We start from the raw sequence: 19,321 nt of genomic DNA, 5'->3' as shown, positions 1-19,321 counted from the left end.
CGCGACCGCTACGGTCGCAGGTTCGAATCCTGCCTTAGGCATGGATGTGTGTGATGTCCTTAGGTTAGTTAGGTTTAAGTAGTTCTAAGTTCTAGGGGACTGATAACCTCAGATGTTAAGTCCCATAGTCTCAGAGCCATTTGAACCATTTTTTGTACCTTATAAGACCAACGGGGGATATTGACTGTACACAGTCAACACAGCACGAATACTCACAGGCTTGAAACAGCCTGGTAGTTTAAAAATATATGCCGACTGCTATTTGAACCACGCTTTCCAAATTTCGCAGAGGTTCTCCTGCAAATGTCATGGGACGTGAAATGCTGGAAGAAAGGGTACTACAAAGAGATGCTGGTAGAAGTACAGGGCAGAAGAACAGCTACATAATGGGGGAGGGGGGGGGGGGAAGGGGGAGGGGCAGCGGATAGTTCACGAGCCGTGCCTGGACAGCTCAGTTGGTAGAACATTGCCAGGAAAAGGCAAGAGTCTGGGTTCGAATCCCTATGTGGGACACAGTTTTAAACTACCAGGAAGTTTCCAAGCAGTGCACACTCCGTTGTGGACTGAATATTGATTCTGGTAACAGGATTGTTTGCCCACGGCAGAGAGTCTGCCAAATGCTGGAGAATCTGAAATGTTAGCTGCATGCCGACAGACGTACGAGGGTCACTCCAAAAGAAATGCACACTTTTTTTTTAATCCGTCTTTTATTCTACATGTTTGAAAGCTTCACAGTCTGTAGATACATCCTTTAGGAACAATATTTTCATCTCTCCACATAATTTCCATTCCTCTCAACTGCCTTTCGCCATCTTGGAACCAACGCCTGTATACTTGCATGGTAAAATTCTGGACCAACCTGTTGGAAAGGGAGTCATCATCTTCAGACCTTGTTCCACGAAGAGAGTCTATCAGTTTCCCAAAAAGATTATAGACACATGGAGCAAGGTCAGGACTGTAAGGTGGGTGTTCCAGTGTTGTCCATCCGAGATTTGTGATCGCTTCCATGGTTTTTTGACTGACATGAGGCCGTGCATTGTCGTGCAACAGCAAAACATCCTGCTATTGCCGATGTGATCGAACACGACTCAGTCGAGCTTGAAATTTCTTCAGTGTTGTCACATATGCATTAGAATTTATGGTGGTTCCACTTGGCACGACGTCCACAAGCAAGAGTCCTTCGGAATCGAAAAACACCGTAGCAATAACTTTTACAGCAGAAGGTGTGGCTTTGAATTTTTTTCTTGGGTGAATTTGCATGATGCCACTCCATTTATTGCCTCTTCGTCTCTGGTGAAAAATGATGGAGCCATTTTTCATCACCTGTCACAATTTTTCCAAGAAAAAAAAATGAAACGATCGTATGGCATTTTTGGCCAGGAGCCCCATGCGGGGAAGTTCGGCCGCCGTATTGCAAGTCCTTTTTAGTTGACGCCACTTCGGCGACTTGCGCGTCAATGATGATGAAATGATTATGAAGAACACACAACATCCAGTCATCACGAGGCAGAGAAAATCCCTGACCCCACCGGGAATCGAATCCGGGACCCCTTGCGCGGGAAGCGAGAACGCTACCGCAAGACCACTTTTCCAAGAAATTCATCTCCACGATTCTTGTACTCTTCCAAAAGTTCACTGCATACCGTTTTTCTTGTTTCTTTGTGAGTCACTGTCAACATCCTGGGAACCCACCTGGCACAAACCTTTTTTAACGCCAACACTTTCAGTATTCTGCAAACACTTCCTACCCCTGTCCCAACGTAGCGTGACAATTCGTTCACTGTGATGCGTCGGTCAGCAGTCACCAATTCGTGAACTCTCTGCATATTGTCTGGAGTGTGTGCAATACGAGGCCTGCCGCTGCGAGAAAAATTCTGAATATTGCCGTGCTCGCTTTCATCACGTAAACTGCTTGCCCACCGACTGACTGTACTGCGATCGACAGCAGCATCTCCATACACCTTTTTCAACCTCTTGTGGATGTTTCACACTGTCTCGTTTTCACAGCACAGGAATTCTACGACAGCACGTTGCTTTTGACGAACGTCAAGTGTAGCAACCATCTTGAAGACATGCTGTGACGGCGCCACTCACGGGAACAAGTTGAACTAAGTTTGACAACAAGCGGGAAGGATACACGCTGTAAAACTTTCACACATGCAGAATGAAAACTGTATTTTTTTACAGAAGTAGTGTGCATTTGTTTTGGAGTGACACTCGTATATTATACCAAGAACGCCTACTAACAAAGTTTCACGAATCAGTATTAAAAAAAGGAGTCGAAGAACATACTGCAGCCTCCCAACTATCGCTTCAGGACGGTCCGTGAAGATAAGATAAGCTAATTACAGCCGCATTCGAGCAGTCTGCTCCATAAATGAGTGTTATGGAAATAAACCCTAACACTTCGTACAAAGAAGGAAGAATGGGATTAGGTCATCGCAGACACTCGGAATGATTCCAGAATCGGGAAAGAAATCGGCGGTATCCTGTAAAAGGAACCATCCCTTCTTTTAGAGGAATCACGGAAAACCTAAATCTGGATGGACGGACACGGCAATGAATCACCATCCTCCCGAATGGAATTCCAGAGTGTTAACCACTGCGGCACTTTGCCTCATGTCGTACAATGGGAAGTATACTGGGCCACACACTCCGCTGTGGTTTGCAAAGCATGGCTGTAGAAGGGACTGACAAAAATCACACGCCTAATAGAATGCAGGAAAAACGTTGGCATTCAAAATAGCTACCAGTCGTCTTGAAATGGATAAATACAGGCTCTGTATGGCTTTCAACGATATATCATAGCATTCTTCCTATAAAATAGTAACAAGTTCAGGTAAAGAAAATGGAGATGGAAAGCAATCATGCACCTTCCTCTCCAAAGTAGATCACGAGGCCTCACAAGGGAACCTCCCCATCGCACCCCCCTCAGATTTAATTATAAGTTGGCACAGTGGATAGGCCTTGAAAAACTGAACACATATCAATCGAGAAAACAGGAAGAAGTTGTGTGAAACTATGAAAAAAATAAGCAAAATATACAAACTGAGTAGTCCATGCAAAGATAGGCAACATCAAGTATGGTCAGTGTTCAGTAGCGCCGTGGTCCCGTGGTTAGCGTGAGCAGCTGCGGATCGAGAGGTCCTTAGTTCAAGTCTTCCTTCGAGCGTAAAATTTTATTTTTTATTTTCAGACAATTATCAAAGTTCAGGCACTAACACATAATCAACATCGCTATCCAAAATTCCAGGACATGTTCAGATTTGCTTGGATATATGCAGGATTTGACGGTCTACACACGGAAAAATTTGAAAACGTTAAAAACATATGTTTTGACAGAGCACAGGGAAAAGTGTGCGACTGTGAAACTGTTGGATTCATTTGTTGCAGTTTCTGTGACAAACTCTTATGTTTTCATCACTTTTTTGGGAGTAATTCTCACATCCACAAGAAAACCTAAATCGGGCAATGTAGAAGAATTTTTTCACCCATTCGCCAAGTGTACAAGTTAGGTGGGTCGACAACATATTCCTGTCATATGACGCACATGCCCTCACCAGTGTCGTATAGAATATATCAGACGTGTTTTCCTGTGGAGGAATCGGTCGACCTATGACTCTGCAAATCAAATGTTTTCGGTTCCCATTGGAGAGGCACGTCCTTTCGTCTACTAATCGCACAGTTTTGCGGTGCGGTCGCAAAACACAGAGAGTAAACTTGTTACAGTGAACAGAGACGTCAATGAACGAATGGACAGATCACAACTTTGCAAAAATAAAGAAAAACTTTTCACTTGAGGGGAGACTTGAACCAAGGACCTCTCCTTCCGCAGCTGCTCACGCTAACCACGGGACCACGGCGCTCCTGGGTTGCCTATCTTCGCATGGACTACTCAGTTTGTATATTTTGCTTGTTTTTTCATAGTTCCACACAACTTCTTCCTGTTTTCTCGATTGATCTGTGTTCAGTTTTTCAAGGCCTATCCACTGCACCAACTTAAAACTAAATCTGAGGGGGGTGCGATGGGGAGGTTCCCCTGTCAGTAATATTGAGATCTGTTGACTGTGAATAGGAATCTTGTCATCTTGGGACACAGCATCACTATTGGGGCACAAATTGGCATATGATCAATGGTTCATAATCCTTGGCATTAACTTGACCTTGCAGAGTAACCATGGTACTCAGGGAACACCACGATATGGCTGCCTAAACCATCACCGACCCCGCCATGTTTCACTCTTGGGACACAAACTCGGCCAGAAGTTGGAAACATTGTGAATCAAGACTCATCCCATTAAGTGACATCCCTACACTGGTCCATAGTCAAGGTTTTGTGCCTTCGGCACTATGTTCTCCTGTCACAGGCACCTGCGTCATTGATGAGTGGTTTTGGAATCCCAGGTCCCTTGAAATTCCATATACACTCCTGGAAACTGAAATAAGAGCACCGTGAATTCATTGTCCCAGGAAGGGGAAACTTTATTGACACATTCCTGGGGTCAGATACATCACATGATCACACTGACAGAACCACAGGCACATAGACACAGGCAACAGAGCATGCACAATGTCGGCACTAGTACAGTGTATATCCACCTTTCGCAGCAATGCAGGCTGCTATTCTCCCATGGAGACGATCGTAGAGATGCTGGATGTAGTCCTGTGGAACGTCTTGCCATGCCATTTCCACCTGGCGCCTCAGTTGGACCAGCGTTCGTGCTGGACGTGCAGACCGCGTGAGACGACGCTTCATCCAGTCCCAAACATGCTCAATGGGGGACAGATCCGGAGATCTTGCTGGCCAGGGTAGTTGACTTACACCTTCTAGAGCACGTTGGGTGGCACGGGATACATGCGGACGTGCATTGTCCTGTTGGAACAGCAAGTTCCCTTGCCGGTCTAGGAATGGTAGAACGATGGGTTCGATGACGGTTTGGATGTACCGTGCACTATTCAGTGTCCCCTCGACGATCACCAGTGGTGTACGGCCAGTGTAGGAGATCGCTCCCCACACCATGATGCCGGGTGTTGGCCCTGTGTGCCTCGGTCGTATGTAGTCCTGATTGTGGCGCTCACCTGCACGGCGCCAAACACGCATACGACCATCATTGGCACCAAGGCAGAAGCGACTCTCATCGCTGAAGACGACACGTCTCCATTCGTCCCTCCATTCACGCCTGTCGCGACACCACTGGAGGCGGGCTGCACGATGTTGGGGCGTGAGCGGAAGACGGCCTAACGGTGTGCGGGACCGTAGCCCAGCTTCATGGAGACGGTTGCGAATGGTCCTCACCGATACCCCAGGAGCAACAGCGTCCCTAATTTGCTGGGAAGTGGCGGTGCGGTCCCCTACGGCACTGCGTAGGATCCTACGGTCTTGGCGTGCATCCGTGCGTCGCTGCGGTCCGGTCCCAGGTCGACGGGCACGTGCACCTTCCGCCGACCACTGGCGACAACATCGATGTACTGTGGAGACCTCACGCCCCACGTGTTGAGCAATTCGGCGGTACGTCCACCCGGCCTCCCGCATGCCCACTATACGCCCTCGCTCAAAGTCCGTCAACTGCACATACGGTTCACGTCCACGCTGTCGCGGCATGCTACCAGTGTTAAAGACTGCAATGGAGCTCCGTATGCCACGGCAAACTGGCTGACACTGACGGCGGCGGTGCACAAATGCTGCGCAGCTAGCGCCATTCGACGGCCAACACCGCGGTTCCTGGTGTGTCCGCTGTGCCGTGGGTGTGATCATTGCTTGTACAGCCCTCTCGCAGTGTCCGGAGCAAGTATGGTGGGTCTGACACACCGGTGTCAATGTGTTCTTTTTTCCATTTCCAGGAGTGTATATATGCAGCTCCCTTCGTGTTGTATTGGTGTTGACAGGATTTGCGAACGGGACAGCCAGATCTGCACTGACTGTTACAGCTGTCGTTCTCTCATTTTTCATTCATTCAGGCACTCTGTTTTTAAAGAAGTTAAAATAACAGAAGACCCCAACGAAATGCTTCAGAATGCACAGAAAAGTGAGGTTAGCTTATTTCATCAAAATATTAGAGAACTGAGTAATAAGGCAGAAGAGCTTCTTGTCTGTTTGGAAAATTTAGAGAGCCCTGGGAAGACAGGCATCCTGTGACTCACTGAGCACCACATAACCCTAGGGTTAGATAGGTTACATATAAAAGATTACACTCTAGTAGCATACTGATGCAGAAGTAGTATGGGAAAAGGAGGTGTTGTTACACATATTAAACAGAACATAAGTTCAGAAACGCTGAGATTATTAAATTTTGTAGTGATTAGCACACAGAAGTGTGTGTGTGTCAACCAATACTGAAAAATTGTCCACTTTCAATTATAACTGTGTATAGATACCCACTGGGAAATTCTGAACTGTTTATGAGGAATCTGGATTCCTTACCATGCTATCTGTCAGACAGCAGCAAGTAGTCAATAGTCTGTGGTGACTTCAATGCAGACTCTGTAAAGAATTTTGAAAGGGAAAAGATCTGGAAACCTTAATTGGAATCATACAATTTGAGCTCAGTAATTAACTTTCCAACATGGGTGATAAAGGCAGTAGGACCCTAACTGGTAGTGTTTTCTTTGATGAAGCTCAAAGCAAGATGATAACTGTTTACCCAGTAGAAAATGCTCTCTCTGACGTTGATGCATGCTTAGGATAAATGAAATCGTGCCTTACAGTATGGCTACTCCTCTCTAGAAATCAGCTAGAATAATTAATGACTTCAGGGCAAATGATTTTAAGAAAAGTTTACAAGAAATGATTGGAGATGAAATTTATAGCGAACCAAACGCTAACACAAAATTTAATCTATTCCGTGATAAATTCATATCATTATTTGAAAATAGCTTTCGACAAACGTAATCAGAAAGTACATTAAACAGCCACGTAAAAGCCATGGACTACTAAGGTGGTTAAAGTGTCTCGTAAATGGAAATTGGAAATGTGTCCGTTGGCAACATCAAGCAGAGGTACTGTAGTTGATGCACAGTACAAGAAAAAATCAAGTAACATGTACATTATGTCAGAAATCAGTAATTCCGACAATATCGAATGAAGCGAAACGAGAGGCAGGTCAACCAGCCATAGAAAAGAACTGAATGGATCAGCTGTAATTCATGAGTCACAGGTAGGAAATATATTTACTAATCATTTCTTAAATACAATAGAAGGTATATGGAGAAAAAATCACAGCAGTAATTTGAAAAACAACACTTACAGAATTCAATCAAATGAGTGTATCACCAATTCCTCATTCTCAAGTTAATAGAATTATATTTTCTCTAAATATCTCTAAAAAATAAAAGGTCATCTAGTTTTGATAATGTTGCCAATCCAGTACTACAGTTTTCTTCCAGTATAATAAGCCCTGTCTTACCTGAAACATGTAATGCATCACTCATTCGAGGCATTTTTCGAGAGAGACTGAAATACACCAGTGTCAAACCCCTCCAAAAGAAAGATGAAAGGAGAGAGATAAATAACTATCAACCTGTTTCACTGGTGACATTATTTCCCAAAATGTTTGAAAAGGTTACGTATTCTAGAATAGTAACTCACTTGAGCAACAATAATATCCTCAGCAAATCACATATTGGATTTCAGAAGAGCTGCTCTACTGAGAATGTCATTTACATGTTCACTTACTAAATTTTACAAGCACTAAAAACTAAAATAACGCTGGTATGTATTTTCTGCGATCTGTCTAAGACACTTGACTGTGCGAATCGCATTGCTCTCCTAGATAAATTGAAATTGTATGGGATTGCTGGTATAGCCAACCAGTGGATAATTTCATATCTAACCAAAAAAATGTAGAAAATTGTACTTAGTTATTCAACCAGTGTAGTCTGGGGACATTATTCTAATTTGGGGAGAAATCACGTATGGGGTTCCCTAAGACAGTCTTAGATCCGCTATTGTTCTTTGTGTGTTCAAACGATCTTTCGTCTAACATAAAACAAGCAGAATTAGTTCTTTTTTGAGATGACACTAATACTGTAATAAATCAAAGTGTACATATAGAAACAGAAGCAATCGTAAGCAATGTTCTTAAAAGTATCATTGTACTACAGCAATTGTAAGTGTAACGCATGGTTGGGAAATAATAAATAGGGTGGAAACTTCAAAATTTTAGGTGTCCATATTGATGAGAATTTAAACTAAAAAAAGCACATTTTGGAACTCCTAAAATAATTTAGTTCAGCCACACTTGCTTTTAGAATCATTGAAAATCTTGAAGAAAGACACATCAGTATGTTGACGTGTTTTCATTCAATAATGGCATATGGGATAATGTTCTGGTGTAACTCATCTTTAAGAAAGAAAATCTTCATTGCCCAAAAATGTTCTGCAAGAGTAATATGTGGTGCTCAGCCTTGAACATCTTGTAGACATCTTTTAAGCCGTTGGGCATTCTGACTGCTGACTACTGCTTCCCTCGTGAAGTTTGTTGTTAAAGGGGTGCACAATGCTGCAGTGATATAAAATGTCTGACAGATAACAAAATTATCTTTGAAAAAAAATTGTTTTCCTTGACAGTTTCTTATATTCCCTGCAGAAGAATTTCTATTATTGTAAAGTGTAAAAGTTGTGGGGTAGGAAACAGCATCTTAGATCTATAAATAAAAAAGAATCTTTACAAATGTTCATCAAGTAGCCATATTTAGAAATTAAGTTGCGATGTGAATGTAAGTATGATGGCTTGTCCCACATAATTACGACGTATAGTGCAAATCATCCATGGAACATGAAATTAACTAGCTAACTAACTCAAAATCGTCTTCAGTGACCGTCCGTTTCGATCACTCAACATGCACTTTCGTCCGCGTTGTGACTTGGTGGATGCTGTTTTTACGCTTACGCTGACACGGTATAGATATTAAATACGATGGCTTGTGAAATACGAACATTCGGCTGCCTTGATTACGGAAGCACACACCACGCGAGCAGCAACAATTTGCCACGTACGAATGTACTAAGCTGCGACGTAACGCACTCACAAACACACAAAACGCTGTTCTTACCACGACTGATACTTCTAACGGATTGCGAATATTGCACTGGTTCCTTTCGTTGTCAAATACGTCAGTTCAACCGGTACGCTTGGATAGCATCTGCACTTATGTTCAGCCATGCATTTCTCATGGTGTTTTCCCTTTGTTCATCCCCTGTAGATGTAGATGTTAGATGGTTCAATTGGCTCTAAGCACTATGGAATTTAACATCTGAGGTCATCAGTCCCATAGACTTAGAACTACTTAAACCTAACTAACTTAAGGATATCACACACATCCACGCCCGAGGCAGGATTCGAACCTGCGACCGTAGCAGCAGCGCGGTTCCGGACTGCCTTTGCAACTGGTGGAATGGTACGCTTACTCACCATACATGAAATGTTAGTTACGCACTGAACGCAACAGAAAAATTTCAGTTTGCTTAATACGAAAAAAAAAATTACTTGCTCTGAATATCTCTCAATGAAGTTTTTTTGCTCAAATAACAAATCTTATTTTTTTTAGAAAGATTACATCGCAATACTCACTTAAAATGGATAGGAAAACAAAACTAATATTCATATGCGATGGCAACAGTGTAGCCTGCGATAAATTAACAAACATACCAGGAAACGACGTTCTTGTAACACTATTTCTGAATAATAGCTTGAATACTTAGCTTGGTATTTGAATTACGAATATGACATACCTTATCGGTGGAGTGTGCGCTTGTTTTCACAGAATCGACGGCTGCCAATTTAGCCACAGACATAGCGGGAAGTGTCACGGTAAAATTTTTTTTAGGTGTGAAACGGTACTCTTTGAAAGTAACTTGGAAATAACTTGGGATTTTTGTGCTTCACATCCCAACTTCAGCTCTTCGGCTACGAAGAGTTTATGAACTGGTGTCAGTTGCTAGGAAATGTAATGTGTCGCGGTTTTCATTGTAGCAGCAACTGCAGAAGAGTTGAGCTTACGGAATGTGCTTAGACCTCCACAAGATTCGGCAACAAGAAGTCTCACAATTCGTGTTGCGTCGTTTATTTTATGAAGAACGAGAACTTTATGGCCTGAAAGAACGGCGCTTTAGAAGAATAGGCCACACAAATTACTGCTGTAGCTTTTTTTCTCGAATATGCTCAATTATGAACGATTTACAACAATTACAAATTATTACTTATTATCAAAGGTATTTGTTTCCATCTTTCTTCCTCCAAAAGTCCTTACTTTTGGTTCTGAAATGCTTTGTGTTTTGGATACTTTCTGTAAAAACATTTCGTCTTGGTCGTTTTGAGTTTCATTGGTCCAGTTATGTTTGTTCTTGTCGCTGTTGAAATATTGGAATATTTGTTTAACAACAATGAATATTCGTGGATGGAAAAATACGTGAAGTAAGGGAAAGGCAAACACTTACCTGTAGAGGACTCGTGCGTGACGCACAAAAACAAGATATAGACAAACGTTAACACTAGCATTCAAACTCTTGCTCTTTTTATAGTAAGAGTGCACATATTCACACACACAAACACACAGACACCCAAAAGTATATTTTCGCGCCGGTCGGAGTGGCCGTGCGGTTCTAGGCGCTATAGTCTGGAACCGGGCGACCGCTACGTCACAGTTTCGAATCCTGCCTCGGGCATGGATGTGTGTGATGTCCTTAGGTTAGTTAGGTTTAATTAGTTCTAAGTTCTAGGCGACTGATGACCTCAGCAGTTAAGTCGCATAGTGCTCAGAGCCATTTGAACCATTTTTATAGTTTGGCAATAGCAAATGCTATCGTGTACTCTTACTAGAAAAAGGGCAAAGCTCGAAAACTAGCGTTAACTGTTTTCTGCTACGTGTTTCTGTGCGCCACACACCAGTCCACTTTAAGAATACTGGTTTAGTTAATCGCTTCCACCACTCCATTTATATGTCTGAACAAAGTGGCACTTTTTCCCAGATTTTGTCGGGACGTTTCAGCACTTACCGACAGAGGTCTTTATTTCTCCTTTTTGTAGTTATATGTCTCATTTTTCATCAGTTTTAGAATCCAGAATTTTTCGGAGGTGTCCCCATGCCCCCCACCCCCCTCCCATACCAAGTTTGAAACGCGCCTACGGGAAAACAGTTTACTTCCCCACTAACGCATACAAAGATCGGACGTTCCTTTAGTGTGATAACCTGCCTATAAATCCCGTAGAACTTCGTGAACGACATGGTCAACCCATCCTGCGCAGAACTGAAGTACTGGGTCTCAACAAGATCTATACAGATCCAGACAGGGCCCGCGAAAGGATAATTTCCGATTCCTATCAGGAAGCGTTGGGTAAGGGTTCTTCTAGTAGCGTGAGTACGTCAGTGAGATGAGTCTTAGTACTTTACGAAGAGACTCGCAGTACGATTTACTAGAATATACGAACTAACAAAGTCAGGTACACACAGAGTTCCTTCCACATACATATAGAAAAATGACCGTGAATATCAGATAAATTGAGCTCATGTGCGAGCTTACGAAGAGTCGTTCTTTGACCGCACCAACGGCGAACGGAACAGGAAAGCGAGAAATGATAGTGGTACACCGAGTGACCCGCTTCATATGGTGTTGGGCCGTGCGCTGTTCAGATACGCCATCTCATGAAAAGTGTTTGGATACTCCATGCAATGCATAACTGACTATTTTTTTTTTTTTTTTTTTTTTTACAATTTACGTTCCATCTGTGATGAGGAAGACGGGCCCGTTTTCGAAATAACGCAATAACGCATTCATTACCGCCAGAGAATACTTGGTGCTCCTGGACGGGGAGGGGGGTGGGGGCACTGTTTACACGATAAGCCAAAACATTACGATCACTGCCCGTCACGTCGCTGGATGCCGCCTGGTGGTATTGCGAGCACTTGGACGCAGTAACAAAAATATGTAAACGGAGCAGACACGGACGGTGGATCACCTTATCGAAGATATGGGTACCAAATGGGGAAATTCATTGAGATAAGCGACTTTCACAAAGGGCAGATTATTATTATACTTATTATACAGAGCCTGTGAACGAGTATCTCGAAAACCGCGAAGCTAGTCTTATATTCATGTGCTACTGTCGTGAGCATCTACGGAAAGAGGTAGAAAGACAGTGACACCACCACTAGGCGCTAAATGACTGGACGTCCACGACTCTTCACAGAACGTGGGGTTCGGAGGATTGTGTGCTCTGTATAGTAGGATAGATAGTAATCCGTGGCATCTCTGCCGAAACAGCACAGTGCTGGTGCACGCACTCGCACTTGTCTTTTGGAGCACACCATTCATCGTACATTGCTGAACATGGAGCTCCCCAACAGACCACCCCTACATGTCCACATGTTGATCCAAGGACATTGTCAATTATGATTGTAGTGGGCACGCGAGAAGCGGGATCTGGGCGAGATGCCCCATCCAGAGAGCATCTGGAGGCCCTAAATGGCAGAAAGTGTGAGGGGAACATACCCTCCACCACTTACCAGACGCCCTCTACCCAACAATATACAGTTGAGGCTAGCGACATGGACAGGACGAGAGAAGCATAGAAATCAGGGAAGAACACCACATCAGACAGACATGAGAGAAAGGGAAGAAGAGTAACACAACAGGTAGGGCGAGGACACCAAGCTCAGTCAGCCATTGCCCAGTCAGGACACAGGAGGCAACAAGGCGTCCTACAAAACCCTAAATGGGCTGACAAGATTGAGGATACTTCCCTTAGAGTGAGTGATAAAAAAAGACCTCAGGAATAAACCATAAAACCAAGACAGCCACTGAGGCATCGTCTGCTAACACCAGGAGTAGCGAGTCAGGAAGATCAAGAGTCCGCCACAGGATGGCTAGGTTAGGCCAGTCGAGGAAAATGTGGACCATCATCAGGTGGGCACCACAACCACAGTGGGACAGATCCTGATAATCGAGGAGATAACTACAAGTCAACCAAGTATGGCTAATGCAGAGTCATTAAAGGACAGTGGAATCCTTGCAAGAGGCCCACATGAAGGGACTTCACAAGCTCACAGACTCCTTTATCGCCCACAGTGTGTTCGGCGAAGTCAGGGTATGCCCTTCCGTGTTCCAAATGAGTAAGGATGCACCAGTGGAAAAACAGATACGTTCAAGAGCACAGGAGATGGCTGCCAACCCTAAAGTGAAAACACTGCAGCCATCCAGCAAGGGCTGGAGTTCATTACATCCCACATGAATATAAGCAAAGCCAGTGTGACCATCAACCATCGAGCCATCAGTATATAATGAGAATGGAAAAGAATTTGTGGCGAAAGGCCTCAGGCAGAGCTGAGTCTTTCATAACTTGTGATAGGTCAAGACAGAGCTACGGATGGGGGATGCACCACAGAGATGTGAACGAGTGGGTCTGGAGAAGCATGGAAGAGGAGAAAGCTGTAGCTCGAAAAAAGGGACCAGATGTGGTTGGTGATCATAACCCCAGACCTGGGTCGCCATTGCAGGAAGTGAATCTCTGTATCTGGAAAGGATAGATGGTAGTTTGGGTGCTCTGGGAACAGTGGATGCGTAATGCATAAGCTATTAACTGTTGTTAGCACAGAACCTGCAATGGTAGGACCTCTGCCTCCACTAGCAGGCTGATCATAGTTCTAGTCCAAAAGGTGCCAGTTGTCAGTCGTACCCCACAATGGTATATTGAGTCCAGCTTCTGTAACGTCAAAGGTGATGCTGAGCTGTTTGTGATACTCTCGTAATCTAGATAGGACTGGACAATGCTCTGTAGAGCCCGCATCTCGTGGTCGTGCGGTAGCGTTCTCGCTTCCCACGCCCGGGTTCCCGGGTTCGATTCCCGGCGGGGTCAGGGATTTTCTCTGCCTCGTGATGGCTGGGTGTTGTGTGGTGTCCTTAGGTTAGTTAGGTTTAAGTAGTTCTAAGTTCTAGGGGACTTATGACCACAGCAGTTGAGTCCCATAGTGCTCAGAGCCATTTTGAACCAATGCTCTGTAGACCTATAGCAGATTAGAGCAGCCCGCGCCCTAGTTGGTACTGCTGAGGGATTGAAAAGCGTTGAGGTGTGACGAATATGTCTGCTTTAGTTGATGAAGATGGAGAAGGCATGTAAATTGGGCATCAAAGACCTGTCTCAAAAACCAATGAGAGTGCACCATATTGAGAATCCCAGCTAAAGAGCTGCTTCACAAGTAGTAAAAGAGGCACATAATAGTGAATTGATGAAAATCTTTGATTTGCCACGAATTGCTTTTCCTTTGAAAATGCCGAAGTTTTAGTACTAATGAACATAATTGTGGTTAGTTAAAATCACTTGCTTCACAAGTGGTGTTACAAGGCACTTAATTTTGGTCCCATTTGGAATTTAACCCTAACGTTAAATCATTTTGAAATTAATTAAGTATGTCAGTGCTAATGGTTATAAAGCATTGCAAAATAATTAATATCAAGTGGGATTGGAAATCAGTATTATTATAACAAAAAGTGTTTCTGTAAGGTGTGCACAGTTGATGATAAAGGAAGGAACAGTTTAAGGACCCCCACTTTAATCTTTAATGGCAGGAGAAAGTTAATTTGAATCTGGGTTTTTGTTCATGAATCTGAAACATTACCACTGTGGAATGAATATGAAATGTGTTATTTCAGTGTCATATTGCATTTGTGATGTGTATACGTGTGTTAGTTAAACTTTAACTCTTGTCAGGTACTACTTAGTTTCGTGTTGTCTTTGGGAACATTTTGTGTTGAATTAGTTAAAGGCTGAAGTAACGATTATAGTTAACAGGGGTAAAATCTCTTTTACATTTCTGTGATTGCTAACTTACGCTGTTGATAACTACTGCTACCCACTGTGTAGTTCGTCTGGTCGTTGTAGGTGTTCATTGCTCTTTACTTAGAAAGAATTAATGAAAGTCCCTTTCAAAACAGTATATTTAAATCCTTTGAGAATAATGTTTTCACATTATTATGCCTAATTAGGCTTGCGACCATTTTTTTGTTTCATTTACGTAAATTTTTCACTACTTTCATTATTTGCAAAATTATAGTCTTACTGCTTTCTACTATTTACCACAACACGAAGTTCATGTTCGATACCCTCTATCCATTAGGTTAATTCACGGTCAGACTTCAAAATTCCTCCCAGAGGGTAACGCTTACTGCAGGTCAAGGTTATATTTAGCATTTTACATTTCGCGGTGGCGTTATACTTGGCTTTCCTGTGACAGACTAGAAGTTCGGTTGTTAGGAAACACGTAGCACGCGACGGTTCGTAGAGACACGCGCCATGGTGGGCAGACGAGCATTGTCCTGTTGGAAAATGGCACTACGACACAGTCGCACATGAGCACGCAGTGACTGTGAGGCGCGTAGTCCCACGGCTCGTGAGTCAAGACCAGACAGATCTTTGCCTCGCAATCTGTGGTGAGTTTTTCCTTTGGATCGCACAAATGAGAACATGTTCCTTAAGAGAATCATAACTGGTGACGAGACGTGGGTCTAGGATTATGATGTTGAGACAAAAGTTCAGTCTTCACAATGGGTCGTGAAACGTTCTCCAAGACCAAAAAAGCTCGTCAGGTCAGGTCAAATATCAAAGCCATGCTGATAGTTTTTTTTTACTTTGAAGGTTTAGTTCATCATGAATTCGTGCCACAGCGACGAACTGTTAATCGGTGGTGCTATCGAGACGTGTTGCGACGACTGCGAGAAAATGTGAGAAGGAAACGGCCTGAAATGAGGCGAGTCAATTCATGGCTCTTGCATCACGATAGCGCATCCGCACATTCTTTCCTGTAGGTGCGTGACTATTGCACGAAAAACGAAATCACTGTGCTACTTCATCCTCCGTAGTCTCTGGACCTGGCCCTTGCGGACTTCTTTTTTACTTCCAGGGTTGAAAACCCCGTTGAAAAGACGAAGATTTGCAACGATAGACGAGATAAAAGTAAATTCGCAGATGGCGCTTCGCGCGATCCAACAAGAGGCGTACCAAGACTGTTTCCGGAAGTGGAAATGGCGTGGGTAACGGTGTATCAATTGTGGAGGAGACTATTTCGAATGAGTTAAAGTAAGTGCAGAAACATTTTGTGGACAAAGTTCGGGAATTTTTTGAACAGCCTTGAGAATGTGATATTTTTGACGCTTTGAGATTAATCTGTCTTGAGTGTTTCACATATGTAGTAACAATGAATTACCTGATAGGCAGAGTGCGCACAAAACTCCTTCGCCCCTGACTGCACAGAAGGTGCGGTAGTAAAGGGGACAATGATAGTGAGGAGAGCTCTGCTGTAAGTGACCACTACTCAATAGGGGATGTGCAGCTCGACAGCTGTAGTCTAAGAACAAATTTTTGTCTTGCATAATTTGTAAGTTACTGTTAGTAAGTCTGCAAACAGTCGTATTAATGAGTTATGACAGTACGACCGATAATTATACAAAATAGAAGCTCAGAGTCAATAGTTTCTCGTCACAGGATCATTTAGCCGAAGCGAGAGTGTTACGAAGATTCTCAGACAAGCTCCATTGGCAGACGTTACAAGAGAGGCGTCGTTCATCAGGGACAGATTTACTATTGACATTTCGAGAGAGGACTTTCCGGGAAGAATCGGACAACATATTACTCCCCATCACATACGTCTCGCGTAATGACTACGAGGAGAAAATTCGAGAAACTAACGCCAATAAAGAAGTTTACATCTTCACACGCGCTATTCGCTAGTGGAACATGGTTGTTAATGGTACAAAAAGTACTCTCCGCCACACACAATTAGGTGGCTTGCGACGTATGATGTGGATTTAGACTAGAGTATCCAAAATGAAAAACGAGCGGCATTCAATATGTAATGCAACACATTTTTTTCATGGCTAATTTCGTTGGAAAATTTCGGAATCTGTTGCAGGATATCATAGAGTACTCCCGCTTCAGCGCCTATAGGTTCATGAAGTTCCGATAGCTGGCGGCGCTATCTGTAGCAGTCAAAATGGCATCTGTAACGGAGGTGCGTTCTAAGCAGAGATTTGTCACTGAGTTTGTTTTAGAGGAAAGCCAGAGCATCGCAGATATTCATAAGAGCTTGCAGAGTGTCTATGGAGTCCTGGCAATGGATAGAAGCACGGTCAGACGTTGGGCGAGGCGTCTGTCATCATCGCAACAAGGTCAAGCAAACTTCTCAGATCTTCTGTGTGCCGGCCAGCAGCACACAGCTGTGATTGCTGCAATGTCAGAACGTGCGGACACTCTCATTCGACCAATAAAACAATACCAATCGCCGTTATTTAGATTTATTCCTCGGCTACCAGTTTTGACGATACACTACGTCCATCTTCAGGCCTATACAGTGAAGGCTATAACAGAGCAATAAGTACAGATTAAAATACAGAGCATATTGTCTAAAAGATGTCACTGTTGCATATTAATTTACGTAACTTAAATATATACATTGAATATTATAACAGAGCACTAAGTACATATTAAAATACAGAGCCTATTATCTAAAAGATGCAAGTGTTACATATTAATTTACACCATTAAAAGAACTCAGTCTTAATTAAAATCTACATGATACAACTTAATATGCACTATCAGAAATTATTTAGTTATTCGTGCATATTGTGAAATCCTCAGTAACGTAATGGAAGTATTCATAAAACAGAAGTGTCGCAGTAATGTAACCGTCAGTTCAGTATATCCATTGACTGAAAAAATGTATTGTTACACGTGGCAGACTCTATTGGTTTTGTCAAAAAGTAAAAGACGGGTAAAGGGACCGACTAATCATATTTAAAGTAGGTACCGCGATCACATCAGGTGAAGTAAATGGGGTACGCTACAAGCAAAGGGACTATTTATAGTAAGTCTACATAAAGGAACGACACATTAAAAAGGCATTACATCTATTGAAACACCATAACTGTATTCAATGGTTATTAGACAATATTCCACAAGGAGGAACCAAAAGAACACTCTAGGATGATGACTGTAAGAAGTAAAAAATAAAAATCCGAAAAGTAAAAAAGTAAACGTGTCCACCCATGCGATAAGACCTTGGATGCCACACCCGAAAAGTGGATATTACATATGGTAACTTTTCAAAAATCACACCTTCTCCGCCGCGCGGGATTAGCTGAGCGGTCTGAGGCTGCAGTCATGGACTGTGCGGCTGGTCCCGGCGGAGGTTCGAGTCCTCCCTTGGGCATGGGTGTGTGTGTGTTTGTCCTTAGGATAATTTAGGTTGAGTAGTGTGTAAGCTTAGGGACTGATGACCTTAGCACTTAAGTCCCATAAGATTCCACACACATTTGAACATTTTGAACACACCTTTTCCAGCAATAACACAAGGTAACAAGTTCGTTTGTGTGGCCATCCTCCGCAGCAAGCATATAAATACTTGTTTTGCAAATCAAACTGCCTTTTCCTGCTGCTAGTTATTTTATTAATCCCATACGCGTTTCGCCTTCTCCTTTTCTAAGGCATCATCAGTGAGATCTATAATGATACAGTTTTGTTAGTTATAGATTATCAAACAGTTCACTTAGCGATTTTTTGTAAACATGTAATTACTTACAATTTGCTGATCTGCGTTTCCTCACATCAGAAAGCAGGTATATACCAGTTACAGTGTAACACTTGTGAAGGCACATACATAGGGCAAACAGGGAGAACATTTGATGTCAGATACAAGGAACACATGAGAGCATGGACATATGGGACAAACCTCACCACATTTGCAGAACACCTAAGAGAAAATGACCACAAACCAACCACTAGAGAAGATGACATGAGAATAATTAGAATGAACAATAAAACGCACCTTCTGACCATGCAAAAAAATTACCACATACATAAAACCAAAGCAGAGGGAAAAATCCTGTTGAATGACCAAGTACACATGCCAAGCAATTAATTATTTACTCTAATAGATAAAATAATAGAATAATGTTCGCAAAAAGGATAAATATAATAATACTGTTCAATGTAATAATAATAGAAACCAACATCTTTACACTCACTCCACCCCACCCCAGAATATTGAAACGAAAAGTCAAAACAGCTGTCACCAAAGTTTTCAGCCACTCGCTAACAGCTAGTATAACCGCCACCCCCCTCCCCCCAGACACACACACAAAAAAAAATCAGCTCTGTCCCCCACTCTCTCTTTCACTCATACGCACACACACCGTATATACATCATAAACAGAAGTTAGTAACGAACATAAACTTCGTTAGGGTGGCAACACATACCAAAGACGATGAAACACGTAATGGAGTCGCAATATTTACGCTGTGAAAAGAAGTGTACGACGAAATAGTTGTATCAAGTG

The 19,321-nt window shown here is 42.9% G+C and overlaps 1 protein-coding gene across 1 annotated transcript in view; it reads right to left on the bottom strand.

Annotated features, from left to right (window-relative positions):
- The window catches only part of LOC126474693 (testis-specific serine/threonine-protein kinase 3-like), a 65,027-nt gene extending 55,234 nt beyond the window's left edge, over window positions 1-9,793 (bottom strand). Inside the window, exon 1 of the mRNA XM_050102171.1 lies at window positions 9,731-9,793. Coding sequence (XP_049958128.1) covers window positions 9,731-9,793 — 63 coding nt within the window. The remainder of the gene's footprint in view (window positions 1-9,730) is intronic.
- Window positions 9,794-19,321: the final 9,528 nt, after the last annotated feature.

Source organism: Schistocerca serialis, chromosome 4, assembly GCF_023864345.2.
Source record: "Schistocerca serialis cubense isolate TAMUIC-IGC-003099 chromosome 4, iqSchSeri2.2, whole genome shotgun sequence".
Lineage (NCBI taxonomy): Eukaryota > Metazoa > Arthropoda > Insecta > Orthoptera > Acrididae > Schistocerca > Schistocerca serialis.
The sequence above is the reverse complement of the archived record's forward strand: the minus strand, read 5'-3'. Positions and strand labels throughout refer to the sequence as shown.